The 18434-nt window shown below is 47.1% G+C and overlaps 1 protein-coding gene across 6 annotated transcripts in view; it reads left to right on the forward strand.

Annotated features, from left to right (window-relative positions):
• Window positions 1-18434, forward strand: part of STK36 (serine/threonine kinase 36) — a 28306-nt gene that overhangs the window by 5475 nt on the left and 4397 nt on the right. For all 6 annotated transcript variants that reach the window (XM_055345611.1, XM_055345613.1, XM_055345609.1 and 3 more), the window contains 20 exons: window positions 122-215; window positions 516-685; window positions 834-1021; window positions 1524-1623; window positions 3211-3354; window positions 6842-7021; window positions 8613-8710; window positions 9119-9224; window positions 10463-10613; window positions 10800-10927; window positions 11458-11562; window positions 12115-12213; window positions 12299-12387; window positions 12652-12715; window positions 12901-13011; window positions 14812-14886; window positions 15322-15496; window positions 15941-16088; window positions 16321-16468; window positions 17030-17776. In XM_055345611.1, the coding sequence (XP_055201586.1) occupies window positions 122-215; window positions 516-685; window positions 834-1021; window positions 1524-1623; window positions 3211-3354; window positions 6842-7021; window positions 8613-8710; window positions 9119-9224; window positions 10463-10613; window positions 10800-10927; window positions 11458-11562; window positions 12115-12213; window positions 12299-12387; window positions 12652-12715; window positions 12901-13011; window positions 14812-14886; window positions 15322-15496; window positions 15941-16088; window positions 16321-16468; window positions 17030-17776 (3120 nt within the window). The remainder of the gene's footprint in view (window positions 1-121; window positions 216-515; window positions 686-833; window positions 1022-1523; window positions 1624-3210; window positions 3355-6841; window positions 7022-8612; window positions 8711-9118; window positions 9225-10462; window positions 10614-10799; window positions 10928-11457; window positions 11563-12114; window positions 12214-12298; window positions 12388-12651; window positions 12716-12900; window positions 13012-14811; window positions 14887-15321; window positions 15497-15940; window positions 16089-16320; window positions 16469-17029; window positions 17777-18434) is intronic.

The raw sequence follows: 18434 nt of genomic DNA on the forward strand, positions 1-18434 counted from the left end.
TCAAGAGCAGCTAGTTTGCTGAAGGAATGGACTCAGGAGTCTTGGTTTCCTGCTTCTGCTGGGAAGCTGAAGAGAGCCTGTAGGAAAGCAAAGACCCACGGGTTATTTTTTCTTTCCACAGAGCTTCCTGCAGGGACTGCTCACCAAAGACCCCAGGCAGCGTCTGTCCTGGCCAGACCTCTTACATCACCCCTTTATAGCTGGTCGTGTCACCAGTGAGTCATTACGGTTCCCAGGGCTTTGGCACTTCCCTGGTGCTCTTCTCAACCCACCCTCGTCCCCCCATGTCTGGATGCAGTGCATCTGCTTTACCCTACCAGCTCGAACTTTCTTCCTAGCCCCTTGCCTGACCTTTGTCACTTCCCATGCCACCCCACTCCACCCCCTCTTTCTCACATTGTTAAAATGATCTCCTTCCGCAGAAGCTTGAAGACACTGAAGTTGTCTCTGGCTAAGTGGAGATGATGGCTCCACTCCAGTGTGATCACATATTCTTCCCTCATCCTTCCTTGCAGTAATAACTGAACCAGGAGTCTCAGATTTGGGCACCCCATTCACCAGTCATCTACCCCCAGAACTTCAGGTCCTAAAGGACCAGCAGGTGCATCGACTGGCCCCCAAGGGCAATCGATCTCGAATCTTGCGACTTGCCTGTAAGCGCATGGCTGAGGAGGCCAAGCGGAAGGTATGTGAGACAGGGGACAGGTGACATGACTAAACTAGCGATTGGGGAAGTTGGAGAAGGAAGGTGAGAAAGAGCCATGAATAGAAATCATAATGCCTTGTGGCAACCACATGGTTTTGATGCTGTGTCTCCTGCCCACTTCCCACAGAAACACCAGAACACAGGACCTGCCCTTGAGCAAGAGGATAGGAACAGCAAGATGGCTTCTGGCACAGCCCCTCTGCCTAGACTAAGAGCCACTCCTCAGGAACCAGGCCTCATAGCTGGGATCTTGGCCTCAGAAATGAAGAGCAGCTGGGCTGAATGGGGGGCTGGAGAGACCCCCCCTGCACCTCGGTGAGGAAAGGATAGTCAGGGATTTGTAGGATGAGGTATCTTGTGGATTGATTTAAGCTAAAGCTAAAGCTTTAGCCAAAGCAAATACAACATGGTACCATGGTGCCTAGCACCATTTAGCCACTGCCTAAATGGAGACAGGGCCCTGGGAGTCCAAGGCCTAGGTTCTTGAATTCTGATTCTGGATATTTTTCTGATTCATCAGGAATCAGAACTTTCCATTCTCTATGCCTTTATTAACTGAGAAAGAAAGAATTGTCTCCGTGAAGATTATTTGAGTTGCAAGCTCCAAGTGAAAACCACCAAGGTAGACTTGAGAGTAAGATCCAAAGTGGAAGAGCAGTCAAGAATAAGTGTGTAGTGGTCAACATCCTGTCCTACAAGAGAGCTCTCCCCTATCCAATCCCATATGGCTTATTCTTCATTCTTATCCTGGGCCTAGAGAGAGGGACATGTTCCTGAACCTCACAGGAACTCCTCCTACTCCCTGTTCCTCTGGCAGGGAAAACCAGATCACCCAGGATTGTGAACAAGCTGACCCAGAGCTGAGGCCAGAGGTGGTGGGCCAGCAGAGCATTGATGCAGTGGACCTCGAAAATGAGGTAAGCCCTAAGGGGCTCCATTTGGCCTTGACCCTGCCGGGAGATGTTGGATCTGGGTTACAGTGATTCCCAGCTATCCCAAGTATGAGCTCCCCTTGTGTTAAAAATTGCTTTTTTATTACAATTTGTAGATTTTAATTGCGTAGTGTCTGAACATATAATTATCAAAAATTGGAACACATAGGTAAAAATGAAGCCTTACCCCATCTGGAGCCTTACCCCAATCCCAGAGGTGTCTGCTGTTATTAGTTTAGTCTCTTCTTCCAGACTTCTTGAATTTCTACATATATGTATATGCACACACAAATCTACAGTTTGGCTGTTCTTACGTATCTGAGTTCACACCACGTATACTGTTTTATATTGTGCCTCACTTACCATATAACCTGTTTTGGAGAGCCTTCTACATCTGAACATGTAATTTTGGGGGGATTTTAACTTTTTATTTTTATTAAGTTTCAAACTTAATAATTGTGAGGAGGCCACAAAAAGTTCCTGTATCCCCTTCACACAAATTAACCCACTGTTAAAATGCTGCCATAGTTGCTTTGATTCTCTCTCTAGATATCTGCATACGGGTATATCTTTCTTGAGTCATTTTAGGGTCAGTTGCAATTATGTCCCTTTACTCCTAAGTACTTGAGTGCATATTTCTGAAGAATTAGACCATTAACCTACACCGTGACAGTACAATTACAGACGTCAGAAATTTAACGCGGATATAATTCTTTTACATCATCTACAATCTGTATTCAAAGTTTGCCAGTTGCTCCAGTAATGTTCTTTATAGGGGAAAAAATTTTTTTCCCAGTTTATGCTCTAATCTGGTGTTACATATTGTGTTTAGTTGTTATACCTCATGAGTTTCCTTTATTCTGGAAGAGTTTCTAGTCTTTGTTTTTCATAACTGACAATTTTGAGGTATAGAGGCCAGTTATTTTATAGAATGTTCCTCAAATTCAATATTTCCTCCTGATGAGATTCGTTTATGTAGTTATGGTGGGAATACTACATAAGTGATACATCCCCCCTTCTACGCTCTTTTTATTTTTATTTTTTTAAAGAGAATTCTTTTCTTTTTTTAAGATTTTATTTATTTATTCATAGAGACACACACACAGAGAGAGAGAGAGAGGCAGAGACACAGGCAGAGGGAGAAGCAGTCTTCATGCAGAGAACCCGATGTGGGACTCAATCCAGGGTCTCCAGGATCACACCCTGGGCTGCAGGCGGCGCTAAACCGCTGTGCCACCGGGGCTGCCCTCTACACACTCTTTTTAGTAACTTCATAATATTTCCTAAGATGGATGTGTCATGATTTATTATTCCCTTACTGATTGTCTTTATGACATTTCCAATTTTTAAATTATAAACCATGTTGTAATAGACATATTTTTAGATATCTCTTTAAGAACACATGCCAGTATTCTCTAAGAGACTTTTCAAGACCCCTCAAGTGCTGTCAACTGTACCTTTTTAAACTGGTGGTTGGAAAAAATACATCTGTACCAAAGAATTCACTGGTTCTTGCATCTACTTCAATGATTCACCAGGTTGAGTGACCTCTTTTATTCCCCTATGCTTCAGGAGCCAGATAGCGACGATGAGTGGCAACACCTGCTAGAGACTGGTGAACCTGTGCCCATCCAACTGAAGGCCCCTCTCACTCTGCTGTGCAATCCTGACTTCTGCCAACGCATCCAGGGTCAGCTGCATGAGGCTGGAGGGCAGGTAACGGGCACAAGTAATGGGATTTTAGACTATTTTAGTCACAGATGAGGCATGAAAAAAAAACAGGAGAAAAAAGGAGGTTTGTCCCTTTCCAATTCTCTTTCAATTCATCTGTTTAATTCAAGACTTAATAAGCTCCTTTAGTAACACAGAACAGTCCTTGGCTCTCTAAAGTAAATAAATATTTTTTAAAAAGGAGGCGCCTTGGTGGCTCAGTCGGTTGAGTGTCTGACTCTTGATTTCTGCTCAGGTCATGATCTCAGGGTTGAGAGACCTAGTCCAGCCTCAGGCTCCACATTCAGGAGGGAGTCTGCTTGAGATTCTCTTTCTCCCTCTGCCTCTCTGCCCCCTGTGCATGTAAGCTCGTGTGTGTGCTCTGTCTCTCTAATAAATACATAAATCTTAAAAAAAAAAAAAAAAAGAACAGGCCTCAATTTTTCTGAAGCAAAAAACATTCATCTAGAGCAAGGATGGGCAAACTTGGATGGTAAATGTTTTAGACATTGAAGAGCAAGAAGCAAAAATGGAGGATATTGTTAAGTTCTTCCATGATGAGAGAAAGCTCTCTTCCACATAATTTTATTGATGAAATTAAAGTATAGATATAGTAAGTATGTAAGAGCTTCTAACATAGATATACTAATGAGAAGAATGAGATTCTTTTTTAAAGGATAGCATTTTAATTTGCATTCATATTAGTTTTTTTCTTACAAAGGCTTTCCTTTTCTGAAACACCATGTTCTTCCTTGCCAGGAACTCACCAAAATATATTGCCTGCATCTCTTTCCTTCTCTTTTCCTTAAAGGTTGTTTTTTTTTCTTTTCTTTTTTTTTTTTTTTTAGTGCATTTTAGAAAATACCAAATTGTGAAACCATCACTATAATATATTTTTAGAATATTTTTATCTCTCCATTAAGATCCCTCATACCCATTTACAGGTAATTATCAGTCCCAACCTTGGCCTCAGGCTCCTACTTTCTGTCTCATAGATTTGCCTTTGCTGGACCTAAATGGAATCATAAAAATATACAGTCTTTATATTTGGTCCCTTTCATGTAGTAGAATGTTTTTGAGGTTTGTTCTTCTTGTGAGGTGTATCAATACTTCATTTCTCTTTGTTGCTGATTAGAATTCCATCATATGGATGTATCACATTTTGTTTATTCACTCACTAGTTGATGGACATTTGAATTGTTTCCACTTTTTGGCTTTTGTGAATAACTTTGCCATTCAGGACATTCACGTGGAAGTCTTTGTGTGGGCATACATTTTCATTTTTCTTTCTTGGATACCTAAGAATTGTTGGGTTGTATTGTAATTTATATTTATCATTTTAAGAAGCTGCTAAACTATTTTCCAAAGTGGCTGTCTCATTTTGCATTCCCACCAGCACTGTGTGATGGTCTCTGTTTCTCCATGTTCTTGCCAACATATATTATTGTTTGTCTTTTTATCACAGCCATTCTAGTGAATGTGAAATTGTGTCTTATTGTCATTTTAATTTGAATTTTGCTAATAACTAATGAGGATCTTTTCATGTGCTTATTAGCTCTTTGTATTTCTTCTTTGGCGAAATATCCATTCAGTCATTTTGCTCAGTTTTAAATCTGGTTGTTTGTCTCTTTGAGTTTTAAGAGTTCTTTGTATATTCTGGGTAGGAGACCTTTATCAGATATATGGTTTGCAAATATTTTCTCCCAGGCTCTGATTTGTCTTTTTATTTTCATAAGAGTGTTTTTTGAAGCACAAAGGTTTTGAATTTTGATGACATCCAATTACCATTTTTCTTTTTCTTTTGTGGATTATGCTTTTGGTGTTAGAGGAAAGAATTCTTTTCCAAACCCAAAGTCTGGAAGACTTTTCTCCCATGTTTTTTCTAAAAGTTTTTTAGTTGGACTCTAATATTTATGTCTCTGGCCCATTTTGAGTTACTTTTTATGTATAATGTGAGGTAGGGATCTAAGTTCATCTCTCTGCTTGTGGCTATACAGCATCCATGGTCTAAGGCACCCTTTTCCTCATTGAATTGCCTTGGCACCGTGCACCTCCCTCTGGCCCTTCCGTGCTGTCCTCGCTGTCCTCACAGTGTTGGGTAACTTCAATTGGGCAGCCCCAGTGGCACAGCGGTTTAGCGCCGCCTGCAGCCCAGGTCGTGACCCTGGAGACCTGGGATCGAGTCCCACATTGGGCTCCCTGCATGGAGCCTGCTTCTTGTTCTGCCTGTGTCTCTGCCTCTCTCTCTCTCTCTCTCTCTCTCTCTCTCTCTCATGAATAAATAAAATCTTTTTTAAAAAAATAGGGAGGCAGGTGAAAAACTCTGCCTCCAGGGTAAAACTTCGGAGTTTGAATTCCAGCCGAACTACTCTTTAGCTGTGTGATAATTGACTCCTTACTTAACCTTCCTACAGACTTTAATCTTCTCATCTGTAAAATGGATAATTGTGTTTACTGAGCAGGTTATTGTAAAAGAGTAAATGAGCAAATAAGTGAAAAGATTTAGAAACAGTGAATGACATGTTATAAAGCACTTGATGTAAATGTTATTCTCTTTTGAAGAGTGACTTTTTGTTTTTATTTTAATTTTTTTTAAGGATTTTATTTATTTATTCATGAGACACAGAGAGAGAAAGAGAGGCAGAGACACAGGCAGAGGGAGAAGCAGGCTCCATGCAGGGAGCCCGATGTGGGACTGGATCCTGGGTCTACAGGATCATACCCTGGGCTGAAGGCGGCGCTAAACAGCCGAGCCACCCAGGGATCCCGAAGAGTGACTTTTTAAAGAATAACCGTGTTTGTTTCTTTTAAAATTTTATTTATTTATTCAGGAGAGACACAGAGAGAGAGGCAGAGACCTAGGCAGAGGGAGAAGCAGGCCCCCTGTGGGGAGAGCCCCATGTGGGACTTGATCTGAGGACCCCAAGATCACTACCTGAGGCAAAGGCAATTGCTCAGCCACTGAGCCACCCAGGTGCTCCTGAAGAATAACCGTTTAAGAGTATCATACTGCCCTTACCTTGCAGGTTGTATAAAAATAAGTGACAGACTGGATTTGGCCTGCGAGTCATAGTCAAGTTTTGATCTAGAGTTAAGATAATACTATTTTATCTGTCTGGAGTTGAAGGACATTATTTTATGTCTGTTGGTTTTAATCTTTGGAAGTATGTGTGTGTGCATGCATGTTTAAGGTGAAGGGCTGGAGAAGGAAGGGAGCAGATAGGGATAACACTAGGTCTGACAGAGATTTAGGGGAGGCCCCCTTTCCATTGGTCCCTGCTGTTGTAAGTCAGGTGACCTGTCCATCTATATTTCTTTTCCCTGGCACTGTTTCCCTTTTTCTGTGGTCTCCCTCTCTGGGTTTTGGAGTCCCAAAGAAAGGAGTGAGAACATTTGGTCTGCTTTGCCAACTCCTTGGAGGACACTGGTATTTGTGACTTTCCTTTTCCCTCTGATAATAGCAATTACTGTCTGTTTCCCTCATGTCACCCAGATCCTGAAAGATGTGCCGGAGGACGCTTCCCATATCCTTCCTGCACTTCGGGTCCTGAGCAGTCTTCTATCCAGCTGCAGCAACTCTGTTCCCTTGTACTCCTTCTGCCGTGAGGCAGGGCTCCCCGGGCTCCTGCTCAGCCTGCTCAGACACAGCCAGGAGAGCAACAGTATCCAGCAGGTAAGCACGAGGCCAGGAGCCTCGCAAGACTTACAGAAATTTCTTCACTTTCCATGTCTCTTCTTCCAAGTGTTGCTTCTATTCGGGCCCCAGCGGGGTTTTTTTTTAAGATTTTATTTATTTGACAGCACACAAGCAGAGGGAGCTGCAGGCAGAGGGAGAGGTAGAAGCAGGCTCCCCACTGAGCAGGGAGCCCGATATGGGGCTCCATCTCAGGACTCCGGGATCACGACCTGAGCCAAAGGCAGATGCTCAACTGACAGAGACAGCCAGGTGCCCGGCCCCCAGCCTTTTATTTTCTTTTCTCCTGTGCAGTTAGTAGATCACGAATTGCAAACGCCACTGGCTTCTGAGGCCAGACAGATCACGTCAGTCAGCGAAGTAGACTGTATGACTCTTATGAATAATGGGAAACATGATAAACTGGAGAGCTCGAGCCCAGTCTGAATGGGACATCCCCTCAGCTCCAGCTCACTGTTGCCACACAAGAACATGGGCCCAATATTGCTAGATCTTCCAGTTTTCTAAGAAAAGCAAGAAATCCAGATGTATATGCACAGTTTCCCAAAAGGTAGAGCACTGCGTTTTGGAATGTCAAATCCTAGGCTTTCATTGACCCAATTTTATGGAAACAAAAGTATGGAAATTCAGAGATTCACCTACTCATACACAGGCACTAAGTTGTACGTGGTCACAGGGATGATAAGTTGAGGAGCTAGGGTTGAGGCTCAATGTGTCCGAGGCTGAATCCCTACCTCCCATGCTGTGTTGTGCTGGGGCTGAGCTGAGAGGGCAGGATACTGAAATGTTTCCTGGTAGAAGGAGGTGCCCGGCGAGGCCTGGCAAGACTCCGCTTATCTCAGCAGGCAACAGAACGGGGGAGCCAGGCTCTGGGCAGCCGGGGGCTCCACCCTGCCCTCCTGAGGGCATGGGATCCCGCTCCGAGGGGGTCCCCAGGCCACCCCAGGGGCCCCCACACCTCTGCCTGCCCCGGAAGTGGGGCTCCCGAGGACAACCCATTATCGGGATCATCGTAACAGCCAGGAGCCCTCCCCATCCCTGAGCTGCCCTCATTATCTGTGCCCTTCCTTTTCCTCCTTTAAGCTGGCACCGGCTTTATTAATATTTGAATTCTAATGGCTAATACTTTAAATTAAGGTAGCATTTATAAATACTTTATAGTCCATGAATAATTGACCAAATTTAGTATTTTCATAACTCATAGTAAATTATTGATCCACGGAGAATAAAAAAAAAAAAGCAGCTGGAAGCTGCTTTCTGTTCATGAGTATTAACCTTGAGTGTTACTAAAGAATTTAGAAAAGAATTTGAGCTATTTTGAAAAAATAGAGCCTCCTAAACCGTCTAAATGCGTTCAGGCCAGACAGGACACATTTTCAGGCTGCTTTTGGCCATTGGCTACCAGTTTGTTACCTCTAGATTTCCCCTCTTTTTCTGGACGCTCTATTCCCTCTGCCCCTTTCTGTTTGGTCAACGTGACTGGATATCAGACCACTTTTTTTTAAACTGTTTTTTCTATTTTGTCTCCATCTCCTACATCGCTCTTACTCTCTGTCCTCTTCCCTGGCAGCAATGTTGGTATGGGACCTTCTTACGGGACCTGATGGCAGTGATTCAGGCCTACTTTGCCTGTACCTTCAATCTGGAGAGGAGCCAGACAGGTGACAGGTGGGATGAGAGCCAGTTTTGCTTCGTTGGTTGCTTTGACTACAATGTCTATCCCAATTTCTTCCCCTATCATGAAAAGGCTGAGTAAGGAGAAGATGACAGGTTAGGGATGAGCCCACTGACCCTGAGAGTCTAGCTAATCTTCCTAAGGACCGTGAGACCCACTCCAAGACTTGCAGGTTCTAAGGGTCATGAGACAATAAATGGAAGGGGTCACAGTATGAATAATCTCAAGAAAATAGCAAAGAAGGGGCTAGAAGGGCATGTATGTAAGACTGTGTGTATGTTTAGCAGGGGAGAGGGGATGGAGCATTCTGAGATTTTCCTCTTCAGAGATTCTCCTGTCTTCCCAGAATTGACCTATTTACCACATGTGGGCTTTTAGAGAGATGGGCTATTTTTTCCCAGCCTACAGGTGTTTCAGGAGGCTGCCAACCTCTTTCTGGACCAGTTGGGGAAACTGCTGGCCCAACCAGATGACTCTAAGCAAACTTTGTGGAGGGATAGCCTTATGGTAATCTACTCCTTTGTCCAGATTTTTGTCTTTGATGTCTTTCCCCATGTTTCTCCCTTTTCCTTTCTTCTAACTGCATGGGGTTGGATCAAGGTAATACAAGCATTTACTGACTTTGTGCCATATGAAGAGATAGTCCCCGTCCTCAAGGGACTAGTAGTAGTCTAGTAGGGGAAATGAAAAATGATCAAGGACTACATTAGTGTGGAAAGTACATTAGAACTTATATAAAACTTGCATAAAATGCAGAAGCACCACTGAAGAAGATACAATTAATGCTACTTGGGGAGTCCTAGAAGTCTTGAAGGAAATCATCTTTGCTAGAATTTGAAGAGCACATAGAAATTTGCCAGGTGGATGAGGCAGGAAGTAGGGAGGACATTCCAGGCAGAAGGAACAGCGTACATAAAGGTCCAGAAGTATTAAACACTGTTCCCTGTTTTAGGGAACCACGTGTAGAAGTATTCCTTTTCGAAGAGATTGCAGATGAGCTAGTTTCTCAAACTTATTTGTCCTGTGGACTAGTAAGCTAGTGAGTTCTCGCCTCTGGACTCTGGAGGTGAGGGCCAGGAGAACAGAAGATTGAACAAGAAGATACCTAAGTTCTAACTTATGTCAGAGGAGACAGAGAGGAACATCAGCAAGGAAGTAAATAATTGCCTAGTTGTTGTTCAAACTGGCAATGAGGGGACACAGATCTGAGCTGCATTTCTGCCTCCAGCGAGCAGTCCATTCAGACTCTTCTAGTCTGAGAGCCTATTTTAACATCCTTCACCCTCTCAAGTCAGGAAGCTTTTCCAATGTCTAACCTAAATTTTGGCCATCAGTGACTCATGTTACTGGCCGGCATTTATCATATATGTCTCTGTGCAGCGAGTGCATAGGGAATTTGGAATAAACCCCCCACCTTCCGAAATTCTGAACCGGTAGTACTAGGTTTGGAGGGACCCAGGAATCCCTAGGAATTCTCATACTCATGGTCTGCAGATAACACTTTGAGAAACATCATCTGGGAGGCAGTTGATCAAAGAATAGAAGGGTTGACACCTAAAATTGCCATCCTTGAAACATGAAGGTGATTATTAATGCATTTTCTATGCAAAGAATACTTAGAATGTCACAGCGGGTCCCTCTTGGTTTTCTCTTCTTTTCTCAGGTTCTCTAGGGGATTCTTGCTCCTTACCCTAAGCCCAGTCAGTCTGCTGCCCTAACGTCAACCCTGCCTTTGTCACCCTTAGTGCTTTACTGTTCTGTGTGAAGCCATGGATGGGAACAGCTGGACCGTCTCCAAAGCCTTTTACTCCAGCCTGCTGACAACGCAGCGGGCGGTGCTGGATGGGCTTCTTCATGGTTTGACAGTCCCCCAGCTCTCTTTCCACACACCCCCAGGTAACCAGGGGTGTGTGGTTCACTTGACTCGAGAGTAACTCTGGCTCTGCCCTCCCAACTGCCATTGTGTCAAACAGTGCCTGACATTTAGTGAGTGCTCAGTAACTAACTGTGCACTGAAAGAATGAATGGGGATCTGAGAGAAATAACCAGGTCCTACCCTCCGTTCTTCGCCTTTCTCTATAGGAGCCCCCCAAGTGAGCCAGCCACTGCGGGAGCAGAGTGAGGATCTGCCTGGAGCCATGTCCTCTGCACTGGCAGCCATATGTACTGCTCCTGTGGGGCTGCCCAGCTGCTGGGAGGCCAAGGAGCAGGTCTGAGCTGCAGTTTTTGGTTCCTCTCATCCATGTTGCTGGAGATGAGGAAGCTGGCCTCAGTTTCTTAGAAAGGCAGAAAAATGAGCATTTATGCTTCCCCTTACTCTGTATCTCCAGAAACAGACACTCCCACCCTGGATCTGTGCCACTTTTAGAACATGATGTCAGCAAAACCCCAAAGCCCTTGGCTAGCTGGTTAGAGAGCTCAGTGACAAACTGCCCATGTGGCAGAGTGGCTGCTCTGAAGCCACCCATGATGCTTCCTCAAGGGCTCAGGATTTATATTTCCTGCTCCCTTTTGGCCAGTAACACTTTCCTCTGTACCTGCCCATACTGAGGCTAAACTAGGCCATGACCATTGGTTCTCCATTGGCCATGACGACTGGGGATGGGATGGGGTCTGAGGTTCCTGATGAACCTGGGGGAGAGTGGCTACCAAGGGGTCAAGAGTCCTGATTCATTGGAGATAGGAAAGAAATAGTATTGGAATCAGGAATGGGATGGAGGCTTCAGGTGTGTCCCTACAGATCTCTAGGCATTTGGCGAACCAGCTCAGTGAAGACAGCAACCAACTGAGGCCATCCCTCATCTCTGGCTTGCAGCATCCCATCCTGTGCCTACACCTTCTCAAGGTACTGCCTGTCCAAAACTCTTAGGACTTGATATTTCTTTTTTCTTTTCTTTTATTTTCTTTTTTCTTTTTCTTTTTCTTTTTGTTTCAGAAGGGACAGAGGGAGAGGGAAGGAGAATCTTTAGCAGGCTCCATGCCCAACACGGAGCCCAACATGGGGCTGGATCTCACAACCCTGAGATCATGACCCAAGCTGGAATCAAGAGTCAGGCGCTTAACCAACTGAGCCCCCCAGGCACCCCCAGATTTCTTTTTAATCCCTAGGACTAAGAGAAAGAGACACTGAGAGAGACAAGAGACCCCATAGGGTCCCTTTCTGCTTTTAAGTCTCTTCCACTGAGATGGCCCCACTGTTCGCCAGTACTCATCAGAACAGAGAAGTAGCCCAATCTCAGTGTCTTATAGAAAGAGTGGGATGGGCCTGAACTTGTCTAACACCTCAGTGTGGATACTAGATCCGTTGAGAGGCTAGCCTGCTTCTCAGCTGAGCCTTCCAATCTAGTTGCCTGGGGGCCATTTGACCTCATTGACAGACTGCTTTGTACTCTCTTAGGTTCTCTACTCATGCTGCCACATCAGTGAGCGCCTGTGCCATCTTCTAGGGCAAGAGCCCTTGGCCTTGGAGTCACTGTTGATGTTGGTCCAGGGGAAGGTAGGCCAGCAACACAGGCAGGTATATTGTGGTGGCCCCACTGCCTCAATCAGAAGTTGCTTTGCTATCTTGATTTCCTTTGTAGGTAAAGGTCATGGATTGGGAAGAGTCTACTGAAGTGGCTCTCTACCTTCTCTCCCTTCTTGTCCTTCAGCTGCAAGATCTGCCTCCTGGGTAAGTCATAAAGTGGGGTCTCTCCGCTGGAATCTCCCATCCCCATTGCTCACCCTTATGTAGAATATGGGGAATGGCACCTTGTAGCCTCCACTTAGGAGGGATTGGGATAGAGAGAGTGAAGTCTTCTCTACAAAGAATAGACCTAGATTCCCACCAACTTTGTGCCAACCTACATGGAGAGTGCTGTCCAGCAGGGAGAGGGGCCACCCCCCCTGCCTCCTTTAACTCAGCTGCACCCTTTGATGTGTCTCCTTTTTCCAGAATGGAGAAGCTAGGCAATGAGATTGCTACTCTCTTTACTCATTCACACATCGTCTCTCTTGTGGTGAGTTTTCAACTTTCCTCTTCCTCCCCTTTTTGCCCTGCCATCCAGCCCTTCTGGAGCACAGACATCACTATGTCATTAGCAGCAGGTATGATGCATATTCTGTGGCGCCAGATGGAGACATAAATCCTCTGTCTTGACTGCTGTGCCAATTCAGACATTCCTTCTCCTCTGACTTCCCCCAGAGTGCAGCAGCCTGTCTGTTGGGACAACTTGGGCAGCAAGGGGTGACCTTCGACCTCCAGTCTGTGGAGTGGATTGCTGCAGCCTCACACGCTCTGTCTGCCCCTGCAGAGGTGAGATAGCCCAGGGAGGACACAGACCCAGTGCTCCTGTCAGGGGAGGAGACTGAAGCGCCAGCATGACTGGGGGAAACCAAACAGTTGGAAAGGAGCCATGGAGTCTTTCCTTTCCTGTCTGTCTGTTCCCAGATCACAGCCCCCTCTGAGCCCAGACTGGCAGGCAAAGAAAGAGGGAAGGGGACCCGAGTTACCAGAGGATGTGATTTCCCTGTGTACCTCACTCCCTTCCTCTGGGAGCTCCTGCTCCTGTTGTTAAGATCTTTTCCAAAGCTTCATCCCTTCCCCTCAGATGGCAGATTGTGCTCCCTGTCCCCCACCCCACCATCCCGCCTTCTCCTCAACCAAGTTGGAAAAGGTAGCTGGCATCCTGAGAACTCTTCACAAATCCTGTCCACTCTGTAGCCTCCTTTCCACTTTCTCCTTTTTCTAGGCCCTTCCCCACTCTCCTTTTTAGATACTTTGGAACCCACCTGTCTCTCATTTTGTAAAAAGGATAGACTTTGGATTCAAATGATCATCATCCTTATAGGTGCAGAATTCTTTAGAACTCAGAAAGTATTTCACATGTTATCCCATGACACGCTGGAGATGTAATGGTACTGACCTGCTTCCCCTAGGTGAAGTGGAACTTCAGAGAGGTGGTGGCAGTAGTGATGGTACTTCCTTTCATCCAGGAGCCCCGGTCAGTAACCTGGGAGTCATCAGAGACTGTGCCCTCTGCTCCATTATTCCCCCACCTAGATGGTTTCCCTGGGTTCCCTGTGTTCTGCCTTCCTGTCATGTCTCCGATCTTTTTTTTTGCCTGCCACCATCATTGCCCTGCCTTAGCTTGTGTGCACATCATCTGTCTTGCACCGTAGCACTTGCCTACCAAAGGATCTCTTTTCTAGACTCTCTCCTCTCCAGTTTATTCTCTTCACTGCCACCAGAATGAGCTTTCTTAAAAGTCTAGTCATTTATTCAACCAGTAAGTATTTAGCACAGAAACACGTATTGAGTACCAGATGCTATCCTGGGCACTGCGGGTATAGCAGTGAATAGAAGAGATGAAAATCTTGCCTATGGGGACCTTGCATAAGTCCTCAGTAGCTTCCCACCACTTCCAGGATAAAATTCAGACTCCTTTACCATCTACTCAGAGCTCATCTGTTACCTCTGGGCTCTATAATCCTGCTATACCCAGACTTACCACTTCTAGAATTTATTCTCATCCTTCATAAGCTACTTTATTTATGCTATGAGTTCTATTTGGAATGCTGTTCCTTCCTACTACCTCCTTCTCTTGACTGGCTTTTATTTTATTTTTTTTTATTTTTATTTTTATTTTTTTTTATGATAGTGAGAGAGAGAGAGAGAGAGAGAGAGAGGCAGAGACACAGGCAGAGAGAGAAGCAGGCTCCATGCACCGGGAGCCCGATGTGGGATTCGATCCCGGGTCTACAGGATCGCGCCCTGGGCCAAAGGCAGGCGCCAAACCGCTGCGCCACCCAGGGATCCCTTGACTGGCTTTTAGACTTTCAATTCATTCATGTTCTACCTCCAGAAGGCAGAGTTAGGTCCTCTCAACTATGTCTCCACCCCCATCCCAACCCCAGACTGTGTGTCTTTGGGGCAGAAGTAGTCGTTGAATGAATAGTCAGGAGCCAAGGCTCCAAAGTCCGTAAAAGTTCTCCCCATTGCCCCAGGTTGAGGAAGAGCTCTTTCTGCCTGACCGGGAGTTGCATGCACAGGTTCATGAGGCACCCCCTTCCATCTCTCCCAGGGATCTGCATTCTTCCTGCTTCTCTCCAATAGGTCCGGCTGATTCCACCAGGTCGCTGTGGCTTCTATGATGGGCTCCTCATCCTCCTGCTACAGCTTCTCACCCAGGTATGGGGGCATCCTAGGTTGGATGGAAAGGCAGGAGAGAGAAACTAGGTATTTTGATGAACCGCTAGACAATAGGAATGAAGAAGCAACCCACACTTACCTCGTCAGTCATACTTGGTGCCTGTGATAGCCTTCAAATGGGACCTCCCCAACCCTCAGCACAGATTTCCTTTCTAAGAAATCACAGCTGTATCCCTCAGGATTCAGTGGGGGAGGAGAGCTATAATTCCCTGGCTTTCAGCAGACACACACATGGGTTAAGATGTGATAAGAAAGGAAACTAACAGGGAAGTCCCAGGTTGTTGAGAAAACAGAGGAATTATTTCTGGGACTGCCTTTCCTTATAGGTCAGGGATGAAAGTGGAAAAAAAAAAAAAAGCACTTTGAGGCCTGACTTTGACCTCCCTATCCATCCTCCTTTAATTTCATTTCCAGCCAGGAAAGGGTAGCCTGTTAAGGGACGTGGCTGACTCAGAAATATGGACCGTTCTGTGGCACCGGTTCTCAATGGCTCTGAGGCTCCCTGAGGAGGTGTCTCCACAGGAAGAGGAGCCATCACTATCCAGGCCACAAAGCCCAGAGCCAGACTGGACACTGATCTCACCCCAAGGTATCTTTCCATCCACATGGCCTCCATTGTGAGACCAAAGTCTTGATCTCTCCAAGAAGAAGCAGACTAGGGACGCCCGGGTGGCTCAGCGGTTGAGCATCCACCTTTGGCCCAGGGCGTGATCCTGGAGTCCCAGGATCGAGTCCCATGTCAGGCTCCCTGCGTGGAGCCTGCGTCTCCCTCTGCCTGTGTCTCTGCCTCTCTCTCTCTCTCTCTCTGTCTCTCATGAATAAATAAAATCTTTAAAAAAAAAAAGAAGAGGCAGACTAGCACTGGGTTAGCCCACAGAGATTGCTGCGGCTGCTGCTGCCAGGGCAGAGGACGGAGTGGGATATGCTGGGTAGGAAAGGGACTAAATAGGTGGGAGCCCTGGGAGCCCTGGAGAAGCAGGAGCACCTGGGCCTCTTGCCTGCTCCACGGGGTCTCCATTCTTGGTGTTTTCAGGCATGGCAGCCCTGCTGAATCTGGCCGTGGCCACCTTCACCCAGGAGCCCCAGTTATGCCTGAGCCACCTGTTGCAGCGTGGAAGTATCCTCATGTCCACTCTGAAGCACCTGCTTTCCCCCAGCTTCCTGCGTCAGCTGGGCCGGGCGTAAGTTTGAGCAAGAGGAGGGAGACCCAATGGTCCAGAGAGTCTGCAGTGCAGGGTGGGGGATAAGGAGGGCTAGGCAGGAGAGCCGTAGCTGACAGGTTGAGCTGTGAGGCAAACCATGGCACTGAGGAGGGTGGGGAGTGGGAGCAGACTTGGATTTGAGGAGGGGCAGAGAATGGTAAAAGGGTAGGTAAGCTGCACCTGGTAAATCCTCCCACACTGCCCTCGTTAGGCCTCAGGGAGCTGAGTTTCTGCCCGTCGTGGTGCTCTCTGTCTGCCAGCTCCTCTGCTTCCCCTTCGCCCTGGATGTGGATGCCGACCTCTTCAGAGGTGTCTTGGCTGACTTTGTGGACTCAGAAGTCGCGGCCCACCTGCTGCAGGTACTTGGGAAACTCCTTAGGCACGAAGGTGGAGATGGCCAACCCTGTGTACTCTGATTGACTTGCTGACAGCTCCAGGGCTTTCCTGGGCCCCTAGAACAGCAGAGTATCTGGCTTCATCTAAGAGCTGGGAGTGGAGAAAGCATTCAGATCTGAGCAGAGAGCATTGGTTGGAGCTGGGTCTGGCACTGCTGCTCTCCACCAGTCCCTCATCTGGATCAGTTGGAGCTCCTGGGGAGGACATCCCAGTCAAGGCACTGGAGACCCAGCTCCTCAGCCAGGAATCACTTCTCTGGCAATTCTTGGCATAAAGCAGTGGGCCTTTGAAGGCCAAGACTGAGTACTTGCAGAGCAAGGAATGATCTTGCACTTGTTCTCCTGGGCTCCACAGTGTCTCACATGGAGGGCTTGGGTCAGGTCTTCCAGTTCTCTGTTGTCTTTCCCAGCATAACTTGGCTTTTCTCTCTGCCAGATCTTGGGTTCCTTCTAGCTACCTCGCTGCAGTGAGTGCTCCAACTCCCTGAACCACTTTTGCCTGCTACCCTGCCCCTCTCTTTCCAGGTCTGCTGCCACCATCTTCCGTTGCCTCAAGTCGAGTTGCCTGTCAGCCTCCTCACACGCCTGGCCCTCACGGATCTCACGTCTCTCAACCAGTTTGTGAACACAGTGGCTGCCTCCCCTAGAACTGTCATCTCCTTCCTCTCAGTTGCCCTCCTGGGTGACCAGCCACTGCTAACCTCCGACCTTCTCTCCTTGCTGGCCCACACAGCCCGAGTGTTGTCTCCTAGCCACTTGTCCTTTATCCAAGAACTCCTGGCTGGCTCCGATGAGTCCTATCGGCCCCTGCGCAGTCTCCTGGGCCACCCAGAGCATTCTGTGCGGGCCCGCACTTATGGGCTCCTGGGACACTTACTGCAACACAGCATGGCCCTGCGTGGGGCGCTGCAGAGCCAGGCTGGGCTGCTCAACCTTCTGCTATTGGGACTTGGAGACAAGGACCCTGCGGTGCGGCGCAGTGCCAGTTTCGCTGTGGGCAATGCAGCCTACCAAGCTGGTCCCCTGGGACCTGCCTTGGCCGCCGCGGTACCCGGTATGACCCAGCTGCTGGAAGATCCTCAGGCTGGCATCCGGCGCAATGCCGTGTCTGCTCTGGGGAACCTGGGGCCTGAGGGGTTGGGGGCGGAGCTGTTACAGTACCAAGTACCCCAGCGGCTCCTAGAAATGGCATGTGGAGACCCCCAGCTGAATGTGAAGGAAGCTGCCCTCATTGCCCTCCGGAGCCTCCGGCAGGAGCCCTGCATCCATCAGGTACACCCATGGGGATTCGTGGACCATGACGATGGGGCTGTATTTCACAATGTTTTTCTGAGATAGTCTTTAAGGAATTGGGACACCCAGAAACCCCCCATTGGGAAGCGGGAGATGTCTGGGCAGTGTGCTGGAGATGAGTTTGCCATCTCCCACCTTCCACCCTGGAGAAGGGAAGAAGTGTGGGAGGAGCTCCAATGAGTGGGAAATTCCTGGGATCCCAAGAACCAGGGTTTCTATCTCCTCGAGGCTGTGTGGACAGAGTTGAGGGCACAGCAGGCTACGTTGAGGCATAGAGAGATTTCATTCTGGGGGCCATTAAGTGGCTATCTTTTTTTTAGCACTTACCATGTGACAAGCAGCATGCTAAGCATTTTACCTTTATTATCTGCTTTAAGCTATTATATTCCTTATTTTGCAGGTGAGGGCACCAAGGCACTAAGAATTTAAGAACTTATTCAAGTTACAAAGCTAGTTTGGGAGACTGGACTTCTGAACTCAAGAGTCTGAGTCCTGAGCCCATACCTTAACCACTGCTTTATTTTGCTTTTTCTGCTGAGTACATCAAGTAGCTGAATGGAAATCACACGTCCACGTCCAAATTGTAATAGTGCAATGTGGTAGCATTGGATGGCTCATGCAGGACAGACAGTTTGAC

The sequence above is a fragment of the Nyctereutes procyonoides genome, unplaced genomic scaffold (assembly GCF_905146905.1).
Source record: "Nyctereutes procyonoides isolate TBG_1078 unplaced genomic scaffold, NYPRO_anot_genome, whole genome shotgun sequence".
NCBI lineage: Eukaryota > Metazoa > Chordata > Mammalia > Carnivora > Canidae > Nyctereutes > Nyctereutes procyonoides.